At 40.8% G+C, this 24,653-nt stretch overlaps 1 protein-coding gene and 1 pseudogene across 1 annotated transcript; one reads left to right on the top strand and one right to left on the bottom strand.

Moving 5' to 3' along the window:
- Positions 1-1,917: 1,917 nt before the first annotated feature.
- LOC127662523 (synaptosomal-associated protein 23-like) lies at positions 1,918-19,656 on the bottom strand. Its single transcript, XM_052153743.1, has 8 exons — positions 19,535-19,656; positions 8,993-9,107; positions 5,540-5,581; positions 5,343-5,391; positions 5,080-5,197; positions 4,552-4,707; positions 3,325-3,469; positions 1,918-3,174 (listed from the first exon to the last, which is right to left on the bottom strand). Exons 2-8 carry the CDS (start codon positions 9,047-9,049, stop codon positions 3,115-3,117), a joined length of 627 nt encoding a protein of 208 aa, XP_052009703.1. The 5' UTR covers positions 9,050-9,107; positions 19,535-19,656; the 3' UTR covers positions 1,918-3,114.
- A 1,567-nt stretch (positions 19,657-21,223) lies between these two features.
- On the top strand, positions 21,224-24,239 carry LOC127662606 (coiled-coil domain-containing protein 28A-like; annotated as a pseudogene).
- The last annotated feature ends 414 nt before the right edge of the window (positions 24,240-24,653 follow it).

Below are 24,653 nucleotides of genomic sequence, written 5' to 3'. Positions count from 1 at the left end.
ATTTAGGAGTTCTTCAAAGTGTTCCTTCCACCGCCCAATAACCTCCTCGGTTGAGGTCAACAACGTCCCATCTTTGCTGTATACAGCTTGGATGGTTCCCCGTTTCCCCCTCCTAAGGTGGCGGATGGTTTTCCAGAAGCACTTTGGGGCGGACCGAAAGTCCTTCTCCATGGCTTCTCCGAACTTTTCCCACACCCACTGCTTTGCCTCCCTCACGGCCGAGGCCACAGCCCTTCGGGCCTGTTGGTACCTTGCAACTGCCTCCGGAGACCTCCGGGACAACAAATCCTGGAAGGCCTCTTTCTTCAGTCGGACGGCTTCCCTGACCACCACTGTCCAACATGGTGTTCGAGGGTTACCACCCCTTGCGGCACCTAAAACCTTGAGGCCGCAGCTCTCCACCGCAGCTTCGGCAATGGAAGCTTTGAACATTGCCCACTCCGGTTCAATGTCCCCAACCTCCGCGGGGATGCCTGAAAAGCTCCGCCGGAGGTGTGAGTTGAAGATCTCGAGGACAGGGACCTCCTCCAAACGTTCCCAGTTCACCCACACTACTCGCTTGGGCTTCCCAGGTCTGTCCAGAGTCTTTCCCCACCCCCTGACCCAACTCACCACCAGATGGTGATCGGTTGACAGCTCTGCCCCTCTCTTCACCAAACATATGGACTCAGATCCGATGACACGATTACAAAATCGATCATCGACCTTTGGCCTAGGGTGCTCTGGTACCACGTACACTTATGAGCATCCTTATGTTCGAACATGGTGTTTGTTATAGATAATCCATGACTAGCACAGTAGTCTAATAACAAACATCCACTTGAGTTTAGATCGGGGAGGCCCAATCACGCCTTTCCAGGTGTCCCTGTCATTTCCCACGTGTGCGTTGAAGTCACCCAGCATCACTATGGAGTCCCCTACTGGGGCCCTATTCAGGACTCCATTCAGGGTCTCCAAGAAGGCCGAATACTCTGAACTGCTGTTCGGTGCATATGCACATACAACAGTCAGAGGTTTCCCCCCCACAACCCGTAGGCGTAGGGAGGCGACCCTCTCGTCCACTGGGGTAAACTCCAACGTAGTGGCGCTCAGCCGGGGGCTCGTGAGTATCCCTACATCTGCCTGTCGCCTCACACCCTGGGAAACTCCAGAGAAGAATAGAGTACATCCCCTATCCAGGAGTACGGATCCAGAGCCAAAACTGTGTGTCGATGTAAGCCCCACCAGATCCAACTGTAACGCTCCACCTCCCTCACCAGTTCCGGCTCCTTCCCCCCCAGTGAGGTGACATTCCACGTCCCCAGAGCTAGCCTTTGCTGCCCGGGTCTGGTCCGTCGAGGCCCACAGCCTTCACTGCCACCCATATGGCAGCGCACCCGACTCCTGCGGTTTCTCCAATGGGTGGTGGGCCCAAAGGATGTAATCTGGGGAAATGTCAAACGAAATTTAACCAACTCACTTAGCAGAAGTTCTGATAAATGACTGACTGGAAAGGGAACAAATGACTGACTGGAAAGGGAACAAGAGGTGAAAGCATTCACCTAAAAGGATGTTAGCAGCAAGATATTATAATTTTGATGTGCCCAAATATTACAAAGCAAAATGTTTATATACCAGTAACATTTGATGGCAAAATATAAAACATCTGGCAATAATACAAATAAAATAATAAAGATTCAGATAGACACAAAATTGCTCAAATACTTTTACATCTCAATAAATTATTCAAATTGAGTGAATTAATTTTTAGAAATGTAACTATTACTCAAACTCTTTTTTTTTTTTTTAAGTATTAAATAACTTAAACATGAATATCTATAAAGTTTATAACAGCATAAAGTATTGTTGCAGCACCCTCTACTGGTTAGACCAGGTCTACTCTACACGTGCACACAAAGAAATAAACAGGAAAGAATAAAGTATTATATTTGCTTTATTAGAAATAAAATTGCTATATTGAAATGTCCTATACATACAGCTCTGGAAAATATTAAGAGACCACTGCATAATTATCAGTTTCTCTGGATTTACTATTTATAGGTATGTGTTTGAGTAATATTTACATATTTGTTTTATGCTATAAAGTACTGACAACATTTCTCCCAAATGCCAAGTTGCATGAACGTGTTGATTGAAAATCAGGGTTATTCCACCAAAGATCAGGGTTATTCCACCAAATATTGATTTCTGAACTCTTCCTAAGTTAAAACATTAGTATTGCGTTGTTTAAAAATGAATATGAACTCGTTTTCTTTGCATTATTCAAGGTCTGAAAACACTGCATCTTTTTTGTTATTTTGACCAGTTCTGCAAATAAATGCTCTACATGACAATATATATATTTGGGAGAAATGTTGTCAGTACTTTACAGAATCAAATAAATATTTTCATTATATTCAAACACTTACCTCTAAATAGTAAATCCAGAGAAACTGATAATTTTCCAGTGGTCTCTTAATTTTTTCCAGAGCTGTATATAGCATGGTCAATTTTGTCATTAAAAGGACACTACCATACATTTTCCCCAAAATATTGAAAATGACTAATTGTGTTCACAAGGTCCATTAATGTTTTAAGAGAATTAAATATGAGTATAATCAGTCACATTATGAATATAATCAGCTGAACAGAAAACAATTACATAAAAACCAAACATTATAGGATTAGCCCAAACATAGATTCAAGGCTAAAAGGGCAGCATATAAGGACATTAAAGATTCTGTCTAGTCTTGTGCCCCTAATTCAAATGACTGAAATTATAAGCCATGTTGACTCAAGTGCAGCGAGATAAAAGGACAAAACTATCACTATCTCCCAGAGATTAGATTCCACCCCTAACAGACTTGAGGGGACAGTAGTGAGCAGAGCTTCAAAAACAACTGCACTATGTGCATCCAGCATATTTGTCTCAAAAGTCAGGGGTGAAGACTTGATTGTACAGGAGGTTTTGGTGTGTACACCTCTATTTACAAAAGAACATCTAGACTGCAATAAAAAGGCACAGATGGCACTTGAAAAAATCCCTTGCCGCAATTCTTTGCTGTGAAGAAGAAAGTGTGTGTAAAAAGAAAATCATAATCAGGCTCCTGAGTGATGTTAGCTGCAGTTCATTCCCTACAGAAGTTTGTTGGCTCGTCGGTTGGCTTCGTCAATGCGAGCTTTATTCATATCAGCCTGCGCAAAACAGTGACATAAATTAAAGGCAGAAGGAAAAAAAAAAGTATTCTAAACAATTGAATTCTTCATAAAACTACATAAAAAAAAAAAAAAAGAAAGAAATTTCTATAGCTTCATAATCTAAATCTCTTAGTAGCAGAGCTTTACCTTATCATTGATGTGGTCAATGGTCTTGTTCTGTTTATCTATCTCATTGCCCATGTCCATTGCCAAATTCTTTAGATTCCCGATGATGCTGCCCACCTGATCCAGATTCTCCTCCATCTCATCTTCTCGTGCATCATTAGTTACTCTTTGGAAAAGCAAAAAAAAGAAAGTCAATAGAGGATACAATACATAATTCTGTTACTGTGTACCAAGAATACACATTGCCATTTTGGAGATTAAATAGATTAACTTTGAATAATATAATGACAATTGTAAATGCATATGCAAATATGAGTCTCTTAAGAATTGCCACAACTATGAATCAGCTCTAAAGACTTCACATCGCAGAGATTAATCAAAAGGCAAAACGTTATGAGTCATTGTCCACAATGTTCCCAAGATTGGAGAAAGCTAGACTGATTCCCTATAGCTGTAGAAAGCCAACATTTGCTTCATCTCAATTTTCATACTTCCCTATAAATAGTGTGCCAATAACCCTACTCATGAAGTAGTACATCCAAATCCTCAATATTCATAAAACAGTAAGCTAGAAATACCCAGGTGACCTACTAGATGGCCTACGAGATACTGAAGTGCGGATGGACTGAACCCTTTACAATCCCATAATCCGGACGCAGGGTTCGTTTGTTGCCAACTTTTAAACATTAGGGCATTTATTTAGTTGAATTCATTAGGTTCAATAATTGATATGCATCATGGTCCTACAATAGACAAGTCAAGTCTTTTTATTTGTATAGTGCTTTTCACAACAACACACATCGTTTCACAGCAGCTCTACAGAAAATCATGCTTTAACAGAAATTGAAGCTGTAATATCTGTCATCATTGCGCAGTATGAAAATAATGTGATTGTAAATTGTGTCTTAAAATAAACAATTAAATAAATAAGCAAATAACAATTGTATTTAGAACTACTGTGAGCAAGCTGAAGGCGACTGTAGCAAGGAACACAAAACTCAATAAGATGTTGGTTAAATGGAGACAAATAACCGTGGGGGAAACCAGGCTCACTGGGGGGATCACAGTAGATCTGGTTACTGTCCAGGGCCCAGTAACCAGATCTAAATCTCACTGAACTTTAATGGGAAGTTGATTTTAAACTCCATCAAACCTTTTCTTAACACCCCAAATCTCAGTCACACTGGACCACTGAGAGAGCAGCAGTCTCTCAAAATCACTCTGGATTTTGTGCTATTTTGCCCTTACTTCTTGATATAGGGGCCACCAGAAACAGCCTGTCCATTGTGGATGGCTGTGGGTTGGCTAGACACTACACCCCCCTCTTTTCCCTTTGTGCTGGAGTTGTCACTGCCTGTGGCCCAAGTCCGCTTATACCGTCCGTCATGCTCAATGGAAGTCACTCTGAAAAAGACATTGCAACTGAATTTCTCCGACATTAATTAATTATTTTTTTCTTTCATAAAACACAATTACCAAAGAAAGCTATATAATTAACACTTACCATATAAAGGCCTTATAACATACAATCAATGTAAAGGAATAGTTCACTCAAAAATGAAAATTCTCATTATTTTCTCATGCTCAGAACTCATTGCAAAAACAACGATTTTTAGAAGAGTATCTCAGCTCTGAACCTTTATCTAACTATTCCTTTCATTTCAATAAGTAAGCAGAAATAAAATCTGAAAATCTGTGAATTCTCTTCCCATTGAAAATTTCTGTGTAATCCATATTAACATTATCAAGCAAGGAAGTAAAGTTCTAATAGCCAACCTGTCACATGGGCACACACACAGACCACAGCATTTGGACAGATCAGTCAGGTTCTTCTCGGCCTGTCTCATGTCCTGATTGATCTGGTCCATTCCTTGATTAACACGCATTAGTTGCTCTGAGAAAGACAGAATTCACTAAAACATTATCACTTACTCTGTTCTACTAAATGATGTAATTTAGTGCAAAGAAAGGCTTCTGATTGTTGCTATATTGAAGTAGACACCAGGAATCAGGTGGCGCCAAATAGTAAAATTACTAACCTCCTTGCTCATCCAACATGGTCATTGTTTTAACACCCGTCTCCTGGCTCTGAAAATATACACACATTATTCAACTTAAACTCAACAAAGGTTTAGGCAAATGGGAATTTATGAGCATGAATAGTTTTTACATCTGAAATAACAGGATATATTGCATAATTGCATTTTAATCATCCAGGCTTCATGGGACGTCTTACCTCTTCAGCCAACTGTAGCATCCGCCTTGTACTTTCAAGTGACTGGAAAAAAACAAATACATTCAAAGTTGGTCAATCACTACGATAACGTAATGTAGCACCTTGTCTTGTCTATTAAGCATCAATTTAGGTTCTGCAGGCAAACATAAAATATCTAGATGGGTATAACATGCCGAATACTTCCGTGTCTTTGACTTATAATGTCTGTACAGGTTAAGGCCTTTTTCACATCACACACATAATCAGTGGTATAGGCTATAACCTGCTTAATTCATCAGGATTCAGTCAGTTTTACTAAATAGAAAGTGCCTGTGACTGCATGTGAAACTTACAGTAACAGGCAAATCACAGATATCCTTTTTCTGGAAATTTGCTCCATTATGTTTTATTTTTTTCATAAAATTCTAAGTCCCAAACAGCTGTGTTGATAAATAGATTTACAGAGATTTAATTGCATATTAAACCATGGTTACACTAGGCTTTGAGCATACAAAATTATTTTAGGCTCCACGTCGGAGAGGATATGTTGTCACTCTTGAGGGATTCTGATTTTAATAAATTATATTTCAAAATTAATATATAATATAACAATGAACATTTTCAAATATGCCATCTACTAATTTTCCTGTGACAATAAAAAAATTCAGCTTTGAAATATGCATTCTTTGTATTGTGTTAAGAGGTCAGTGTGTGACGTTTCGATCTTCTATTGATCACATTTTCTTGTCAAGTCAAGTCAAGTGGTTTTTATTGTCGTATCAACCATATACAGTTAGTACAGTACACAGAGAAATGAGACAATGTTCCTCCAGGACCATGGTGCTACATAAAAACAATATAGGTCAAACACAGACCACATGAGACTACACAGACTACATAACATACCTATATAAAATGCATGTGCAAACGTGTGCAAAACGTATGGGACAGTACAATAAATTACTAACAATGAACAGGACAATAGACACAGTAAGGGACAGTGCAGCGCCGACCAGTACACAGTAGTGCAAAAGATGACAGTTTCTAAAAATGCCAAATGTAAACATAACATACTATGAGAATACAAATTTACAAGGCAGAGTTCATCAAGCTTGAACCCACGATTAGTTGATTGGTTGCATGTTTACACAGCACTATGCTGCTCTCAAGTGCAGAGTGAATCCTAGAGTGTGACCAATATATCAGTTAAACCGATTAATCGGTGCCTATAGTTGCTTTTAGGAACTTTAGTCGCCATTTTAATTTTTTTATTCCTCCGTGTTCCTCTGTGGCCACAACCCTTCATATGGAGAATATCAACCTGTTTCAGTGACCTCATTTTTCCCCGCAGCCGCCATATTTGTGACCATTATGGGAGGAAACAATGGTGGTGAATGGAAAAACACCCGAACAACAATATCAAGAAAAACATCAAAAAGAGCTTTTGATCCATGCCAATTCCCAGGAATAGTTCATACAAGTCTGACAGCACAAATATTGTGATTCATCCACGGATGCAGGTGAGCCTGATGTGTTTCCGGCGAGTACACATGCCCACCGGTACATCACTGTAAGTGGTTCTTTTAACTCCTGAAGGTTTTTTTTCCACATCACACAGTGCAGCCCAATAAAGGTATATGGAATATTGGTCACAAACATGGCAGCATGGTCATACAGTGACATCACATGAAACAGGTCAAAGGCTACAAAAAGCTTAATTCGATGAATATTTACATATAGCATTGTAATGGAACCAAGACTCTGTCACCATCACTGTTTATGGACTAATTCAAGATTATTAATGCTAAATGTTATAAAACAAAAGACACATGAAATTGACCAGCGATTGCTGAAGATCTCAATGATCTATTGTTGATTAATTACTGCTCATACAGTATTTATAAGCCCATATGGCAATGTTTACTTTATAGTGATTCTATTTTAGTAACCACTACATTTTGCGCTCCATTCACTCCAATTTAAATGCATCCCAATGCGGGAGACCAGAACCGGAAGCATATGCAATGAAATTTGATGCTATGCTGTGAACCAAAGTTCAAGCTTGGTGAACTCTGAACTGTGAATTTGTACGACGAGAGGACACGTGACCGACAGAAGATCGAAACATCACACCCTGACCTCTTGGCTAAATACAAAAAAATGCATATTTTAAAGCTGCCTGTTTTATTATTGCAGGAAAGCGAGTTGACAATACATTTGAACATATTTAATATAATAGTTATTAAGTGTATTATTTACTTAGACAAGAAGACCTCCCACATGACATCATATCCAGTTTCATTGTGCCTGGATATGATGTCAAAGAATTGCATGCTCAAAGCCTAGTGTGTCTGCCCCTTACGAGTGCATGCATATTAAAATAAGAGTCCCAGTGTATTTTGAACTTAAAAGTCCCAAATGTTCTGGTTATTATTGAGATTTTGGTTGCACAGCAAACACACCTCTGCTATTTTACTAATGTTTGACTCTTGCAGCCTTAATGTCTGTGCCCGTCTCAGTAAGGAAAGACAGAGTTTTTTTATGATTCAATAAATTCATTTAAAAAAATACTGGCCGATTAATCAGTTCGTTTTCGGTATAGGCAAAATCCACTATCAGTCGACCTCTAATGAATACAGTAACCTGTTGAGCTGCTGACATAAAAGTGAAAGGCCTAAAAGCATAGGTTTTAACAGTCATTACAGAGCCCTTTATGATTTTCCTTGAAAGAAAATAAAAACCTTTGATAAAGTTGCCAGCTAGGCAGAACTGTAAAGCACAATGCACAAAATGTCTAGATAATGCTATTAAGCCATTTAAATCAACACAAAATGTTGTAGAACACAATGGGGAGACGAAACATGTGATTACGGTAAAATTTGAAATATATTATTTCAAGCACTAGCATCTCCATTTCTGATCTGGGAAACAACATTCAGAGGGTCCTCAAATGGTAATACTATCAATAGATCATGTAATGCTTCAATGGAAAGGTGGAGGAAGAGGGTGTTTAATGGAGCTCTAGTTTACCCCCAGTCACCCATGCTGAAGTGCATGAGCACAGTGAGCCCTTCATGCTAATAGTCTTTATAGCACACAGTCCCTTGAGAGGCAGCAAGGAGGACAAAGAGGGGAGAGAGAGAGAGAGAGAGAGAGAGAGAGAGAGAGAGAGAGAGAGAGAGAGAGAGAGAGAGAGAGAGAGAAACAAAGTTAGGGGAGGAGATTGAAAATATTGGAAGATGTCAGTAGAACAGGGAATCACATATTCGCAAATATCCACAATAAAACAAAGAAAATGCCTGTGAGTGAGTGAGAGAGAGAGGAAGACAGAGAAAGAGAGAACAGTGACTTTGCTGTCATAAACAATGGGTTGGCAGTTTAACAGGAACTAGTAAACATCACATCAAATAAAAAATAAAGATTTGTTACGATCATCCTTTGCTACATCTCTATGGTAACAGATGACAAGCATACCTCATCTGTCACTTGGTTGGCTCTCAATGTGATCTCTTCCACAGACATGTCTGCCATCTTGCTGGTGTCCAAGTTTGCTGCCCCTCCTGTTGCTTTAAGCTCTACGCTCTGGGATCTGAAGGTCAGAGACAAGAGGTCAAAGTTTAGAGCACAAACACAAAGATGCCCAGAAAAACAGCTTTCCCATGGAAATCTACCACATGGAATTCAAAGGGATAATTCACACAAAAATGTTAAACTCCTGTCTACATACCCTCATGTTGCTCTAAAACCAATATGATTTTTTTACATGGCACATAAAATAACTTATTAAGCTAAATGTTTACTACTCTTTTCCATTCAATTAGAGTAAATGGTGGCCAGATCCTGTCAAGCTCCAAAAAGTACAAAGAAAAGTACTAAAAGCATAGTCTATGGTTGTGCACGATATTCCAAGTCTTAAAAAACATTCCAGGTTTAATACAAGTTAATCTCAATCGACAGCATCTGTGGCATACTGTTGATTTACAAAATTTAATTTAGAATTTTCCCTCCATTTCTTCAAAGGAATATTATGGGTTCAAAACAAGTTAAGATCAGTCGACAGTATTTGTGGCACAATGTTGATTATCACATTACAGTAAGGCAATTACAATGGAAGTAAATGGGGCCAATATCTGGAGGTTTTAAAGGCAGAAATGTGAAGCTTATAAAATAATTTACATTAATTCTTCTGTCAAAACCATGTACTATTTGAGCTGCAAAGTTGTTTAAATTGACATTTTTACAGTCATTTTAAAGTTTTAGTATGTGTTGATATTACATCATCATGGCAACGAAGTTGTAAAATTGACTATAACTTTGCACAGAAAAGGTTAGTAAGTAATTTTTTCAAACTAAAATTGCAATACTGTTTATGTCTTGTGGCTATACTTTTGAAAAAGTGAGTATTTTAACTTTCAGAAATTTGCCCCATTCACTTCCGTTGTAAGTGTCTCACTGTAACCTAGAGTTTTGCTTTTGTTAAAGAAAAGGAGGGGCAATCAAATTACATTTTGTGGTGATCAATATTATGCCACAAAAGCTGTTGATTGAGAGGACACCCTGAGAGGGATATTCTCTCAATATTCGAGAGAGGAAAAACAAAAAAACAATTTGGGTTATAGTGAGGCACTTACGATAGAAGTGAATGGGGCCAATACATTAACATTAAAATACTCACTGTTTCAACTTCAAGATGTAAACAAAATGTTTAAACTCTAAAAAACCCTAAAATTACTATAACATTTTTATTTAAACAACTTTACAGTTAAAATAATACCCAAGTTTTAACAGAAGAATTAATGGCAGTACATTTATAAAATTATAAGCTTCACATTTCTGCCTTTCAATTTTCCAAAAATAGGCACCATTTACTTCCATTTAAAGTGCCCCACTGTAACCTTGTTTTTCGCCTCTTTTTGTTTTTTAAGAAAAAAGAAAAAGGAGGAACAAGTTGATCAAGTGATTTTTTTTGTGGTAATCAACATTATGACAAAAAAGTATGTAGACTGAGCTTAACTTGTATTGAACCCGGACTTCTACTGTTTTTTACTCCGGAAAAGCCTTACTGAACAAAATTAAATTGTTAAATTTAAAAACTGAGAAAAAACTGAGAAAAAAATTAAAACACCATGAGAAGATGACAGAATTTATTTTTTAGTGAACTATCCATTTTAGTTAAAATGTGTTATGCAGAAGAAACAAATTATAATGAAGCATGATTAAACATGATCAAATCTGCTATTAAAAAGGTTAAACCAAGAATAATGAGGCTGAAATACATTTGAAGTCAGACGTTTACATACATTTAGGTTGAAGTCATTAAAACTCCTTTTTTAACCACTCCACAGATTTAATATTAGCAAACTATAGTTTTGGAAAGTCGTTTACATCTGCTTTGTGCATGACACAAGTCATTTTTCCAATAATTGTTTACAGACAGATTGTCTCACATTTCATTGACTATATCACAATTCCAGTCAGAAGATAAGTTAAATTCCAGTCAGAAGTTAACTGTGCCTTTAAGCAGTTATTGATTTAAAACTCAGTGCTTCATGTGCTTCCCAAACTTTGCTTCATGGGAAAATAAAAAAAATCAACCAAGACTTCAGAAAAAAAAAAACTGTGGACCTCCATAAGTCTGGTTCATCCTTGGGAGTAATTTCCAAATGTCAAAAGGTACCACGTTCATCTGTACAAACAATAGTACGCAAGTATAAACACCATGGGACCACAAATTTGGTCTCCTAGAGATGAACGTAGTTTGGTGTGAAAAGTACAAATCAATCCCAAAACAACAGCAAAGGACCTTGTGAAGATGCTGGAGGAAACAGGTAAACAAATCCTATATCGATGTAACAGCTGTGCAGCAAGGAAGAAGCCACTGCTCCAAAACCACCCTAAAAAAGCCAGACTACAGTTTGCAAGTGCACATGGGGACAAAGATCTTGGAAAAATGTCCTCTGGTCTGATGAAACAAAAATTTTACTGTTTGGTCATAATGACATCATTGTGTTTGGAGTAAAAAGGGTGAGGCTTGCAAGCCGAAGAACACCATCCCAACTGTGAAGCATGGGGGTGGCAGCATCATGTTGTGGGTGTGCTTTGCTGCAGGAGCGACTGGTGCACTTCACAAAATAGATGCCATCATGTGAAGTCAAAATGATGTGGATATATTGAAGCAAAACCACATGACATCAGCCAGGAAGTTAAAGCTCGGTCGCAAATGGGTCTTCCAAATGGACAATGACCCCAAGCATACTTCTAAATTTGTGGCATAATGGCTCAAGGACAAAGTCACGGTATTGGAGTGGCTATCATAAAGCCCTGACCTCAATCCGATGGAATATTAGTTCTAGCTGTTTGCGTGGCACACAAAATTTAATACTGAAGAAACATCACCTGACACTTGAAAAGAAGCTGTGAAAAGCACTTTGTAAATATTTTGGATTAATTGCACATTGCACCGCTTGAACGTAGATGTTAAATACACTGCAAATGAGCAACACAACAAAACTAAAATGCTACCGTTCTAATCAAGGCAAAGATGAGGTGTAAATAATTGATTATGCTGATTAGACAGCTTTGTTTTTAATGAGAGCATTCGCTAGAGTGCGGAACTTTGTTTCGGAGTGACACTGAGATTGCGTCGAAATGCAGGTCTCAAACAGTGTAAACCTGCAGTGAGTGACAGTAGTCAATGGGAGAGTTTGTCGTGTTGCTCGATTTCTGTGTACAATTGATAAAAATATTAATAACAGTTTTGTTTTGTCGTGTTAATAATTAGGCCAATGTGAATGTGATTTCTACAAAATAGCAATAAAGTAATTCACAGTTCTAAGTGTGTTTGGGAGTTGTAGCCAACATAAAGAATAAGGCATGAATAGCATATTTCAGGAATCACCGTAATTGTTATCGTGTAAGACCCATTTGCCACACAGCTGGAATTGCTAGATTTAACATTTTCATGAATCGCACCAACTCAGATCGCAAATTACTGTTGGCAAAAAAATGTCTAACAATGATCTTACATGAACAAGATCACCATTGAAGATCTAACGGGATGAATGGTCCCCTGTCTCTCCATGAAAGGGCTTACTAGACTTGGCTTAGGTGTACAGTGCATCCAGAAAGTATTCACAGCGCTACAAACAATACCCCATAATGACAACGTGAAAGAAGTTTGTTTGAAATCTTTGCAAATGTATTAAAATTTTAAAAAAAAAATTACATGTACATAAGTATTCACAGCCTTTGCCATGACACTCAAAATTGAGCTCAGGTGCATCCTGTTTCCACTGATCATACTTGAGACGTTTCTACAACTTGATTGGAGTCCACCTGTGGTAAATTCAGTTGATTGGACATGATTTGGAAAGGTACACACCTGTCTATATAAGGTCCCACAGTTAACAGTGCATGTCAGAGCACAAACCAAGACATGAAGTCCAAGAAATTGTCTGTAGACCTCTGAGACAGTATTGTATAGAGGCACAGATCTGGGGAAGGGTACAGAGACGGAAGCCACTCCTCAGTAAAAGGCACATGACAGCCCATCTGGAGTTTGCCAAAAGGCACCTGAAGGACTCTCAGACCATGATAAACAAAATTCTCTGGTCTGATGAAACAAAGATTGAACTCTTTGGCCTGAATTGCAAGGGTCATGTCTGGAGGAAACCAGGCACCGCTCATCACCTGGCCAATACCATCCCTACAGTGAAGCATGGTGGTGGCAGCATCATGCTGTGGAGATGATTTTCAGCAGCAGGAACTGGGAGACTAGTCAGGATAGAGGGAAAGATGAATGCAGTAATGTACAGAGACATCCTTGATGAAAACCTGCTCCAGAGCACTCTGGACCTCAGACTGATGCAAGTTTCTTCTTCCATTAGGACATGACCCTAAGCACACAGCCAAGATAACAAAGGAGTGGCTACGGGACAACTCAGTGAATATCCTTGAGTGGCCCAGCCAGAGCCCAGAGTTGAACCTGAATGAACATCTTTGGAGATATCTGAAAATGGCTGTGCACCGATGCTCCCCATCCAACCTGATGGAGCTTGAGAGGTCCTGCAATGAAGAATGGGAGAAACTGCCCAAAAATAGGTGTGCCAAGCTTGTAGCATTGTACTCAAAAAGAGGTGCTTCAAAGGCTGTGAATACTTATGTACATGTGATGTTTTTATTTTTTTTATTTTTAATAAATGTGCAAATATTTAAAACAAACTTCTTTCACGTTGTCATTATGGGGTACTGTTTGTAGAATTTTTAAGAAAATAATGAATTTAATCCATTTTGGAATAAGGCTGTAACATAACAAAATGTGGAAAAAGTGAAGCGCTGTGAATACTTTGCGGATGCACTGTAAGTAAACTTCTGAGTTCAACTGCAGACAGCACAGACAAAAGCCACACTTTTTGCAGTGTGCGACCATTTTACACTTGGACTAATGGTGAAATGTATCTTATGTATGTGTGGTGTAAAACACACTTGTGTAAACAGTGTTAAGAGAGAGAAGGGTGTGTGAGATGTGCAAGAGAGGTGTTATGTTTCTATGATAATTATGATACAAAGTCATTCAGGGTAAGATTTAATTGCCAAGAACACCAAAGCTCCAAGAAAAGACTCTATGAAACAAAACAAATTATGAAAAAACAGATATTAAGCACAGCACTAAAGTTAATTATCCACTAGCATATAACTGTAATAGCTACCAGGATATGCACTGTAGTAACACTGCAGTAAACAGCTTCAGGGTAATTCTCACAAAACTGGTCAAGAACATTTTTATCATCCTATTTTACTACAAAATCAAAAGAAACAAATAAAAAAATTGATTTTGCATATAGAAAATGCCTTTCATTGTAGACCTTAATATTATTTACATAGTGACGCACATTTTACCCCTGAATTCTCATAACTGCAATGTGCATAAAATGGTTGTGATAAGACCATGTAAAAACATATCTAAGAAAAAATATATATATATATATATATATATATATATATATATATATATATATATATATAATTTAACATGTGTATATCACATATATAACATGTGAAGTATTTATACTACAGTATTACATCAAAGTAGTACTCCCTTGGATCATCATATTTGATGACTGTGTAACGATAATGAAAATATTGGAATAGTTAAAGTAAAACTGCCTGGCATGTTACGGTAATGAGGATTTGGGGGTAAAATATTTTAAATGGTCCTGAAAATAATGTCACATAACAATGCAAAAAATGTATTGATCCTTAATGTAGGCTTTATATTCTTAATGCACATATATATACATATATATATATATATATATATATATATATATATATATTTGTCACGAACCACGGCCCCCGTCTCGAAACCTGCCACGGCCCCCGTCTTGAAGCCTGCCACGGCCCCCGTCTTGAAGCCTGACACGGCCCTAGTCCCGAAGCCTTACACGGCCCTAGTCCCGAAGCCTGTCATGGCCCCAGTCCCGAAGCCTGTCACGGCCCCAGTCCCGAAGCCTGACATGGCCCCAGTCCCGAGGCCTGTCACGGCCCCAGTCCCGAAGCCTGTCACGGCCCCAGTCCCGAAGCCTGACACGGCCCTAGTCCCGAGGCCTGACACGCCCCTAGTCCCGAAGCCTGACACGGCCCCAGTCTCGAAGCCTGGCACGGCCAGCGAGTCAACGCCCATGCCTGCCACGGCCAGAGAGCCAGCGCCCATGCCCGCCACGGCCAACGAGCCAGCGCCCATGCCCGCCACGGCCAATGAGCCAGCGCCCATGCCCGCCACGGCTGGCGAGCCAGCGGCCATGTCTGCCACGGTCGGCGAGCCAGCGCCTGTAGCCTCGACCGCCCCAGAGCCAGCGCCTGTAGCCTCGACCGTCCCCATGGCCATGTCCCCTGTTGGCCGAAGACGTAAGAGAAGGAAGAGGGCCCCTTCTCCCCAGTCTCGTCTTGTGCTCAAGACCGCAGAGGTTCCCTCAGAGTCTTCCACAGCTCTACCGACCTCTGCTCCGCCCTCAGAGTCTTCCACGGCTCTGCCGGGTTCTGCTCCGCCCTCAGAGTCTTCCACGGCTCTGCCGGGTTCTGCTCCGCCCTCAGAGTCTTCCACGGCTCTGCCGGGTTCTGCTCCGCCCTCAGTCTTCCACGGCTCTGCCGGGTTCTGCTCCGCCCTTAGAGTCTTCCACGGCTCTGCCGGGTTCTGCTCCGCCCTCAGAGTCTTCCACGGCTCTGCCAGCCTCTGCTCGCCCCTCAGAGCCCTCGCGGCCTCCGCCTCACGAGCCTCCCAGGGCTCCTCCTCCCAAGCCTCCCAGGGTTCCTCCTCTCAAGCCTCCCAGGGCTCTTCCTCTCGAGCCTCCTAAGGCTCCTCCTCTCGAGCCTCCCAGAGCTCTACCTCCCAAGCCCCCCAGGGTTCTGCCTTTCAAGTCTCTCGAGCCTCCCAGAGCTCTGCCTCTCAAGCCTCTCAGGGCTTCTCCTCCCGAGTCTTTCAAGGCTCCTCCTCCCTAGCCTCCCAGGGCTCCTCTTCTCGAGCCTCCCAGGGCTCCGCCTCACGAGCCTCCCAAGGCTCCTCCTCCCAAGCCTCCCAGGGCTCCTCCTCTCGAGCCTCTCAGGGCTTCTCCGCTCGAGTCTTTCAGGGCTCCACCCCTCAAGCCTCTCACGGCTTCGCCTCTCGAGTCTCTCAGGGCTCCTCCCCCCCTCAAGCCTCTCAGGGCTTCCCCTCTCGAGTCTTTCAGGGCTCCTCCTCCCCTCGAGCCTCTCAGGGCTCCGTCCCTCGAGTCTTTCATGGCTCCACCCCTCAAGCCTCTCACGGCTTCGCCTCTCGAGTCTCTCAGGGCTCCTCCTCCCCTCGAGCCTCTCAGGGCTCCGTCCCTCGAGTCTTTCATGGCTCCACCCCTCAAGCCTCTCACGGCTTCGCCTCTCGAGTCTCTCAGGGCTTCTCCCCTCTCAAGCCTCTCAGGGCTTCCCCTCTCGAGTCTCTCAGGGCTTCTCCTCTCGAGTCTTTCAGGGCTCCACCCCTTCCAAGCCTCTCAGGGCTTCGTCTCTCGAGTCTTCCAGGGCTCCTCCTCCTCCCGAGCCTCTCGGGGCTCCGTCTCTTGAGTCTTTCATGGCTCCCCCCCTCGAGCCTCTCGAGCCTTCCAGGGCCCCACCTCTAGAGCCTCTCGAGTCTTCCACGACCTTTTTCCCCGAGCCTCTCACGGCTCTACTCCCAGAGACTCCAGAGCTTCCTAGGGCTCCGCCTCCCGAGCCTCCTACGGCTCCGCCTCCCGAGCCTCCTACGGCTCCCCCTCCAGATCCTCCCACGGCTCCACCTCCCGAGCCCCTCACGGCTCTGCTCCCAAAGACTCCAGAGCTTTCTATGGCTCCGCCTCTCGGGCCTCCTACGGCTCTACCCCCCGAGACTACAGAGCCTGCCAGGTCGTCGCCTCGGGGACCTCCCACGGCGCCACCTCCATTGGCTCCACCTCCTGAGCCTTCCAGGCCTTCCCCCCTAAAGCCTCCTTCGGCTCCACCTCCAGAGCCTTCCAGGCCTTCGCCCCTAAAGCCTCCTTCGGCTCCACCTCCAGAGCCTTCCAGGCCTCCGCCTCTAGAGCCTCCCACGGCGCCACCGTCATTGGCTCCACCTCCAGTGCCTTTCAGGCCTTCGCCCCTAAAGCCTCCTTCGGCTCCACCTCCAGAGCCTTCCAGAACCCCACCTCCAGAGCCGCCTACAGTGCCGCCTCTGACGGCACCGCCTTTCACGGCTCAGCCCGGACTTCCTGACCCTCTCCCTGTCCTGTGGCCTCTTCCCTGGCCTCCGGACCCTATTCCTGTCCGGTGGTCACCTTCCAGACCCCCAGACACAGTCCCTGTCCTCCAGTCACCTTCCAGACGCCCTGACCCTGTCTCTGCCCTACGGCTGCCCCCTAGATCTCCCGACCACCCGCCTGTCTGCTATGTTCCCCCTGACCTTGCCTTGAAACTGCCCATTGACCCCATGGACTGTCTCATTTCCCTCTGTGCCCCTTGGACTGCCCTCAATTTTGTTTGTGTGTTTTGTGGGTTGTCTGTTCAGGGTTTTTTTGTTTGTTGGGATCGTCCAGCACCACTGCCCAGAGGACGTGCTCCTCGCAACCGAGCGCGGCCGTCAGGAGCCGTCCGTTATAGAGGGGGGAGTACTGTCACGAACCCCGCTCCCTCGCTCCGCCCCCTCGAGCTTCCTCGCTCGTTTTGCTCCCTCGGGCTACCACGCCCGTTTTGCTCGCTCGAGCTTGCACGCTCGTTTTTGCTCCTACGAGCTCACATGCTCGTACGCTATCTCCCCCCCTCGGGCTCTCATGCACGCTCCTATGGCCAGAACATTATGACCACCTGCACTCGTCTCAATCACCCCTTTATTCATTTCACCTGCACTCGTCTCATCACCTTTCATTGTTTACACCTTCACCTTCCCCTATAAATACCACAGCACATCCGTTTCACGGGTGTTGGTTATTGTGTTTAGTTTCCCGTCTCTTTGCCCCCCGCTAGTCTCGTCTAGTTTAGTACTCCTCTCGTTTACCCCTTAGCTTGCCAGCTCCCCTTGTTCCCCTGTCTTTTGCTCCCACTAGTTCCGTCTGGCTGATTCTGATTTCCCCGGCTTTGACCCTACGCTTTCCACGACCTCTCTCTTTGGATTTGCCCCTTTTATATTCTCCGATTCCCCGGCTTCGACCTCTCGCTCCCCTTGACTACTCTTCACTGGATTTGCCCCTTGATTGTACTTTTGCCTGCCTGCAATAAAACGCAGTTTGACTTACATTGTGACTGTCTCTTCTTGTGCGGGTTACAATATTATGACTATCGATTTAACAGCACACACTCTGTACATTTACAAATAGTAAATAGTGCAGATGGAAAACAAGAATGTCTCCTGTGAGACTTGTTCAATGATATGAGAATAAATCAAACAATATATTGAAATCTTAAGCCACTTTGTGTACAGTCTAATCAATGCTTAATTCATCTACAATAATAATGCAATTTATTTAAAACAGAAGGAAAATAGAAATAAAGAGTTTATAGTAAGGCAGATTATTTGTAATACAGGCCTGTCTGTACACAGAAAACAGATCTCATCTGCCTTTCCTTCATTTTTATAGCTCTTTCCTGTTTCCACCCATCCACAAGTATTCCCTACCAACAAAGCGGAGGCAAACTCACAAGAACAAACTAATATTCCTTTTTCTGAGTGATGATTGTAGTTTTTCCAAGGTTGCATGCATCTCTGATTAACATAGTTGAAAGTTGCAACAAGAGTGTTATTAAAGGGGAATAACAAGACCACCAAAATCTTTATAGATGCTTCTGTCTCTTTCTCTCTTACACATACACAAATAAAAACACAGTCCATCAATGGGAAAACAGCTCCTTAAGAATATGCATTTCCAGCTATTCCCCACCAACCGGTTGCTCAATCTCTTTCTTCCACTGTATTCTGACTATGAGACACACACTCACTAGGGACAATCTGAACTAAAATTATGGTCAAATCAAAGGAGTTTAATCAAATTAAACTACAATAATTCCTCCAAAAATGAAGCAAGAGATCTGTTAAATCTTCCAGAACACGCTTACATCCAGGAAATCCAACATAGGTGTTTCCCAAACACGAATATCTGATCTTATCAGACAGTACAAACCCATAGCAGTGATGTTTAAAGCAGCTGATTGCACCCAAGGCCAGAAAGACAGCAGATATGTGCCAGGTAAACAAATAAGAAAAAGTTAGTACTTAAAAGTAGGGAAAGTTCTGATCTTCCCACGTTTCCAGGTTTCCACAACACTATCCATGGTCATGTTTTATACTTACGGTTTACTCAAGATGTCACACGATCTTCATTTATACTTAATAGTATAGTGTGTATGTTTATTTAAGGCTTCAGTTGGTCTCAGTGCATGATAGAGAGGTACGTACTCAGTTCCGCTATTGGGAAGTTGAAACGCATTACCATCCTCTCGTTTTGTATGCTGGACGCAAACTGAATAACAACGGTTTAGTCTACTTACGGATTTTGATCGCAGGACAGGAGTTGGATAAATCTCCTATCGAGATGGGATCGATGGGAACCCTCTAAATATTTACGAACTCTCCCTAAATTCCTTCAGACAAACTGCACTGATGCGCATGTGCAAGGCATATGAAAGGTGATTCAGGGCGCATGCGTCAAACTGGAGCGAGTATAGAAAGGATGATTATTAATAACTTTAATAGAAGCTGGATGGAATGTGGGCAGAATGAAACCTGTAATTGTAAATAAATACACAAATACATCTATAAATAAGTAAATAAATCCATATAGTTGTGCATAAATAGGCTATATAAACAAATGTGCTAGGAAATATACAAAATATAATAAACAATCACGTTTCCCATACAGAGATCGCATTTTCAGGGTGTTTTCAATATTCACAGATAATTTATACACATAAAAACATGATATTGGAGATAAAAAAAATCAAACATTTTAGAAGAGAACGAAACGTCACGTTTGTTTAAGCCAATGAGCATTAAGCTGTGTGGTCAGCTCGTAAAAAGCAACATCGCTGCCAGAATGCCACAACTAAATTTATGAATTACATACATCGTCATTCATCACAGCAAGACAGACAGATTTCTTTTTTTTTATTTTATTATTTCCTCCCCTTTTCTCCCCAATTTGGAATGCCTAATTCCCAATACGCTCTAAGCCTCGTGGTGGCATAGTGACTCACCTCAATCCAGGTGGTGGAGGACAAATCTCTGTTGCCTCTGTGTCTGAGACCATCAATCCGCACATTTTATCACGTGGCTTGTTGAGCGGTTACCGCAGAGACATAGTGCGTGTGGAGATTTCATGCTATTCTCCACGGCATCCACGCACAACTCACCATGCACACAACTGAGAGCCAGGACCGCATTATAGCAACCACAAGGAGGTTACCCCATGTGACTCTCCCCTCCCTAGCAACCGGGTCAATTTGGTTGTTTAGGAGACCTGGCTGGACCTGCCAGTTCTGCACAGAACTTCCTCATCTGGAATGAGCCTTTTGTTTGAATGTGTTGCCTGACATCATCTCATTAGCATGTTGCGTGAAGGAAAAATGAAAACGGAACAGCATACAGAAATAAATGGATGAAATATAGAAATATGGAACTTTCAATTTTGCATTTCCTTTGAACAATTTGCATTTTCCCAACTATTTATGTTTTAGATTGTATTATTTTTTGCACTGATTGGTGCATGCACTTATTTATTCTTCTCACACATTTAAGTATTTATATATTTATTTATGCATGAATATGTAGATTTATTTATTTATTTATGTATTTATATATTGTTTTTGCAGGGTTTGTCCTTCATAGGAATTATGTGTTTAATTAAGGATTTATTTCTTATAAGGTACATTACATTTCCCAAGTACATAAATTAATAATTCATTTTTGACCTAATCACAACTATTAGTTCTTGTACATTTCATGCTGGTGTTTTAAATACGCCCTGGAAAGGACGTATTTAAAACTATACACACTTGCAAGGGCGTAGATATGTGGATTTGTATATTTTATTTATTTATGTAATAATTTTTCAGGTTTCTTCCTTCATATTTAGGGGTTACATTGAAAACCAAAAAAGGTAAAATTTCTGTGTTTTTATTTTACTTCTGTGTTTATATTCCAGCACAGGGCGTCCTGACGTCACCAAGAAGACGCGTTAATCCAGGAAGTGCGTTTATAAACTTGCTGGTCAGCTGTAACTTTAGAGCAGCCCAGTTTCACCGACAATGTTGTTTTAAACGAGATAATTTGCGGAACCAAGAAGGGAGTCTTCTTTTGTGCGGTATAATTGTCCATATATGTTGTCTTATACAATATTGACCGTGTACATGACTTGACCACTAGGTTTGTTTACCAAAACGCTTTACGATACATTCAGAGGATTAGACAATGTTACTGTAGGATTATACAACGTTACTGAAACTACATTAGAGTTCAAGTACTTCACAGTGCCACTGCCATCATTAAGTGTCACTTATAGGAAGTGGATGTTAACTGAAACCATTTTAGTTAGACACAATCTCTTATGGAGGGCTGCTTTGCCCTACCTAAATGTTATTGTTTAGATAATTTGCATGACACAATGGAGAAAAACAAGAAACATAAAAGTCCAAAACCATCTTCAAACCAGATTATTGCACAAAAAACAACAACATCCAACAGTAGATCAACCGGTGTCAGTGGAATGGGGACCCACTCAAATCAGAGGGCATAGTATCGCAGGTGAATCTTCATATTGATGCTGTAAAGTTGACCAAAATAACTGTCCATCTGTTACAAATTTAATTTTACATTCATATTTAGGTGTTGCTATTTTAAGTGGATTTGTATAGTAGTTGGATGGCTTATTATGTTGTCTTGTTTTTTTGTAGGGGAGTGAAAGATAAACCCAGGCATCAAAGTCAGTCGGGCAAATGTATCCAGTCAGCCCCCATTCAGCACTCCTTTCTCACAGATGTGTCTGATGTACAGGAGATGGAGAATGGTCTGCTCAGCCTCCTTAATGACTTCCATTCTGGAAAATTACAAGCCTTTGGTAAGCACTCATAATCATTTCAGTAGAACTATTACTTTGTGTACAGTTTAAAAAAAAACCCTCTTCCCTGAATCAGGTAACGAGTGTTCCATCGATCAAATGGAACATGTCTGAGAAATGCAGGAAACACTGGCCCGCCTGCACTTTGACCTGTATGGAGAGGTGGATGAGATGCCGGAGGACCAGAGGAAGTCAGCTTATGACACTAACATGGATAAAGTGTTACTGAATGTAAGAGCAACAATGGAAGTCCATTTATAAAAATGTTCTTGCATTTATCCTGTCTAGTGTTGTCAAAAGTACCGACTTCGGTACCAAGTCGGTACTGAAATTTTAAAAATGTGACGCTTTGAGCGCTGTTGAGCGGAATCGTAAACACTTCTGATTGGCCATTGTGTTCTCGCGCTCATCGGATATGTCTGTGATTGGCTACAATGATCAGCGCTTCAAAACATGTTGTAAATATACATCAATGGCGCTCTTCACACAGCGCTTGCACAGATACACACGGGAGCGTTTGAAAGCAGGACCGGTCCGCTGATAGACTGCTGCTTGTGCTTTCAAAAGCTCCCACTCCCGTTTTTTAAAAAACTTTCAAACACTTCCGTGTACTCTCAAACGCTCCCGTGCGTTGATCATTGTAGCCAATCACAGACATATCCGATGAGCGCGAGAACACAATGGCCAATCAGAGGTGTTTACGATTCCGCTCAACAGCGCTCAAAGCGTCACATTTTAAAAATTTCAGTACCGACTTGGTACCGAAGTCGGTACTTTTGACAACACTAATCCTGTCAGTCTAATGAAGTGGCATTGCTTTTTTTCCTGTAGCTGGAAGAGCTGAGCTCCTCAATGTATCCTTTCATACTTTCACCATTTATTTTGTTGGTTTTCAACTGGATGACATCTTATTGGTTGATTAAAATAGATCAGATAACATTATTATCTGTGTAATGCGAGTAATCTTGTGTTTTTGTTATGAAACCTAATGAAGGCATTAAATAGTAGCATGTTATTAATAATATAAACAGAATTGTGATCCACTTAAAAATTTAAAGCTAAAGTTTTACTAACAATTATATTCTTGTATGCCTTTAAGACAGAAATGTAATTCCTTAACTATAATTCCTTAGACAATAGCTTGCTGACAGTCAAGATGTCCCCAGAACTTCCAGCATATGGACTATTAAGGTTCTGAAGTATCTACTATGGAGCATACAGTGTTCATATCTAACACGGAATCGCTATGATGAGACGGCAGTAATAGTCTTGTATCCGTGCCACTGTGGAACTTAAACCTATAAAATTGGTCAGCTTGGCTTGTTTGCACTTTATAGTTGTATAGATACAATATCAAAGAACAAATCTCCACACAATAATGATGAAATGCACACTTGATTTAGTTTCTTGTGCACTTAATCATTTACCATGATTATTGAGTTGTACAATAACAGCACCTTTGAATTATCACTAATTCACTTTAACAAGGGATGGTCTGGGTTTTTGTTTTAGGGCTTAGTTTGATTTCTTAACTATGTCAGGTCTGATGGCAATTAATGGAAGGAGAATGGCAGACTATTTTCATCAAGATGTCAATTCCTTGAGACTGCAGAATGAAAGTGAAATTACAATGTGTTTATATATATATATATATATATATATATATATATATATATATTAGGCTGTTATAGTTACTGATTTTATTTTGATTTAAATCATTTGACAAGTAAAGTGTAAACTTCTACTTGCTGATTGTCTAACTTTTAATGCTTCAATCAAACAAGTTGTAATGTCATCTTGGACAATAATCAACATCTGATTTTTTTTTATTATTATATAGGGAGCAAATGCTAAGATTGTCTATATACATGCATGCCATAGCAGATATGCAGCAGCTGATGAAAGAAACATGGCTTTACTTTTATAAATGTGTCAATGACGTGATGCTAATTTGTTTTATTTATATTTTTTTTGTCTGGGTTTATTAAATTATTCATTCACACAAAACAATTACTTGAATACACCTTTATTAATCTGAGATCAGTTATTTTTTTCTTTCTGTAACTTAATGTCAAAAGTTGTGTTGTAAGTGTCAGAAGAATACATAAAAAAAAGCTGGAATTTGTCAAGAAAAAATAAAGAAAATCTTCACTACTCTCTCTCTCTCTCTCTCTCTCTCTCTCTCTCTAAAAAATGTGTCCGCTAAACCAAAGTCAAAACAACAAAAAAACCTTAACACTTACGTTTTAAAAAATATCAGGTATTTTTTCTTTCCTAAAGTCAAATTAAGAAAACATCTTGATAATGTCTTAAAAATTCATGATATTTGTTTATATATAACCTATATATACCGTAAAAATATTTATTTGAAAAATGTATTGAAATTGATTAAGTTCGAAATTGATTGATTCACTTTCGTGTATGACTTAAAGGTGCAAGGAAAGTATTTTAATTGATTTTACACCACTTGGTAGTTTTAAAGTCATTATTCTTGGTAGTCATTAATCAATATTTTTGTAGGAAATGCGACGTGTTTTTCAAAAGATGCACGAAAC

The sequence above is a fragment of the Xyrauchen texanus genome, chromosome 22, assembly GCF_025860055.1.
Source record: "Xyrauchen texanus isolate HMW12.3.18 chromosome 22, RBS_HiC_50CHRs, whole genome shotgun sequence".
Classification (NCBI taxonomy): domain Eukaryota; kingdom Metazoa; phylum Chordata; class Actinopteri; order Cypriniformes; family Catostomidae; genus Xyrauchen; species Xyrauchen texanus.
Note: the sequence above shows the minus strand (reverse complement) of the source record. Positions and strands in the feature narration are given on the sequence as shown.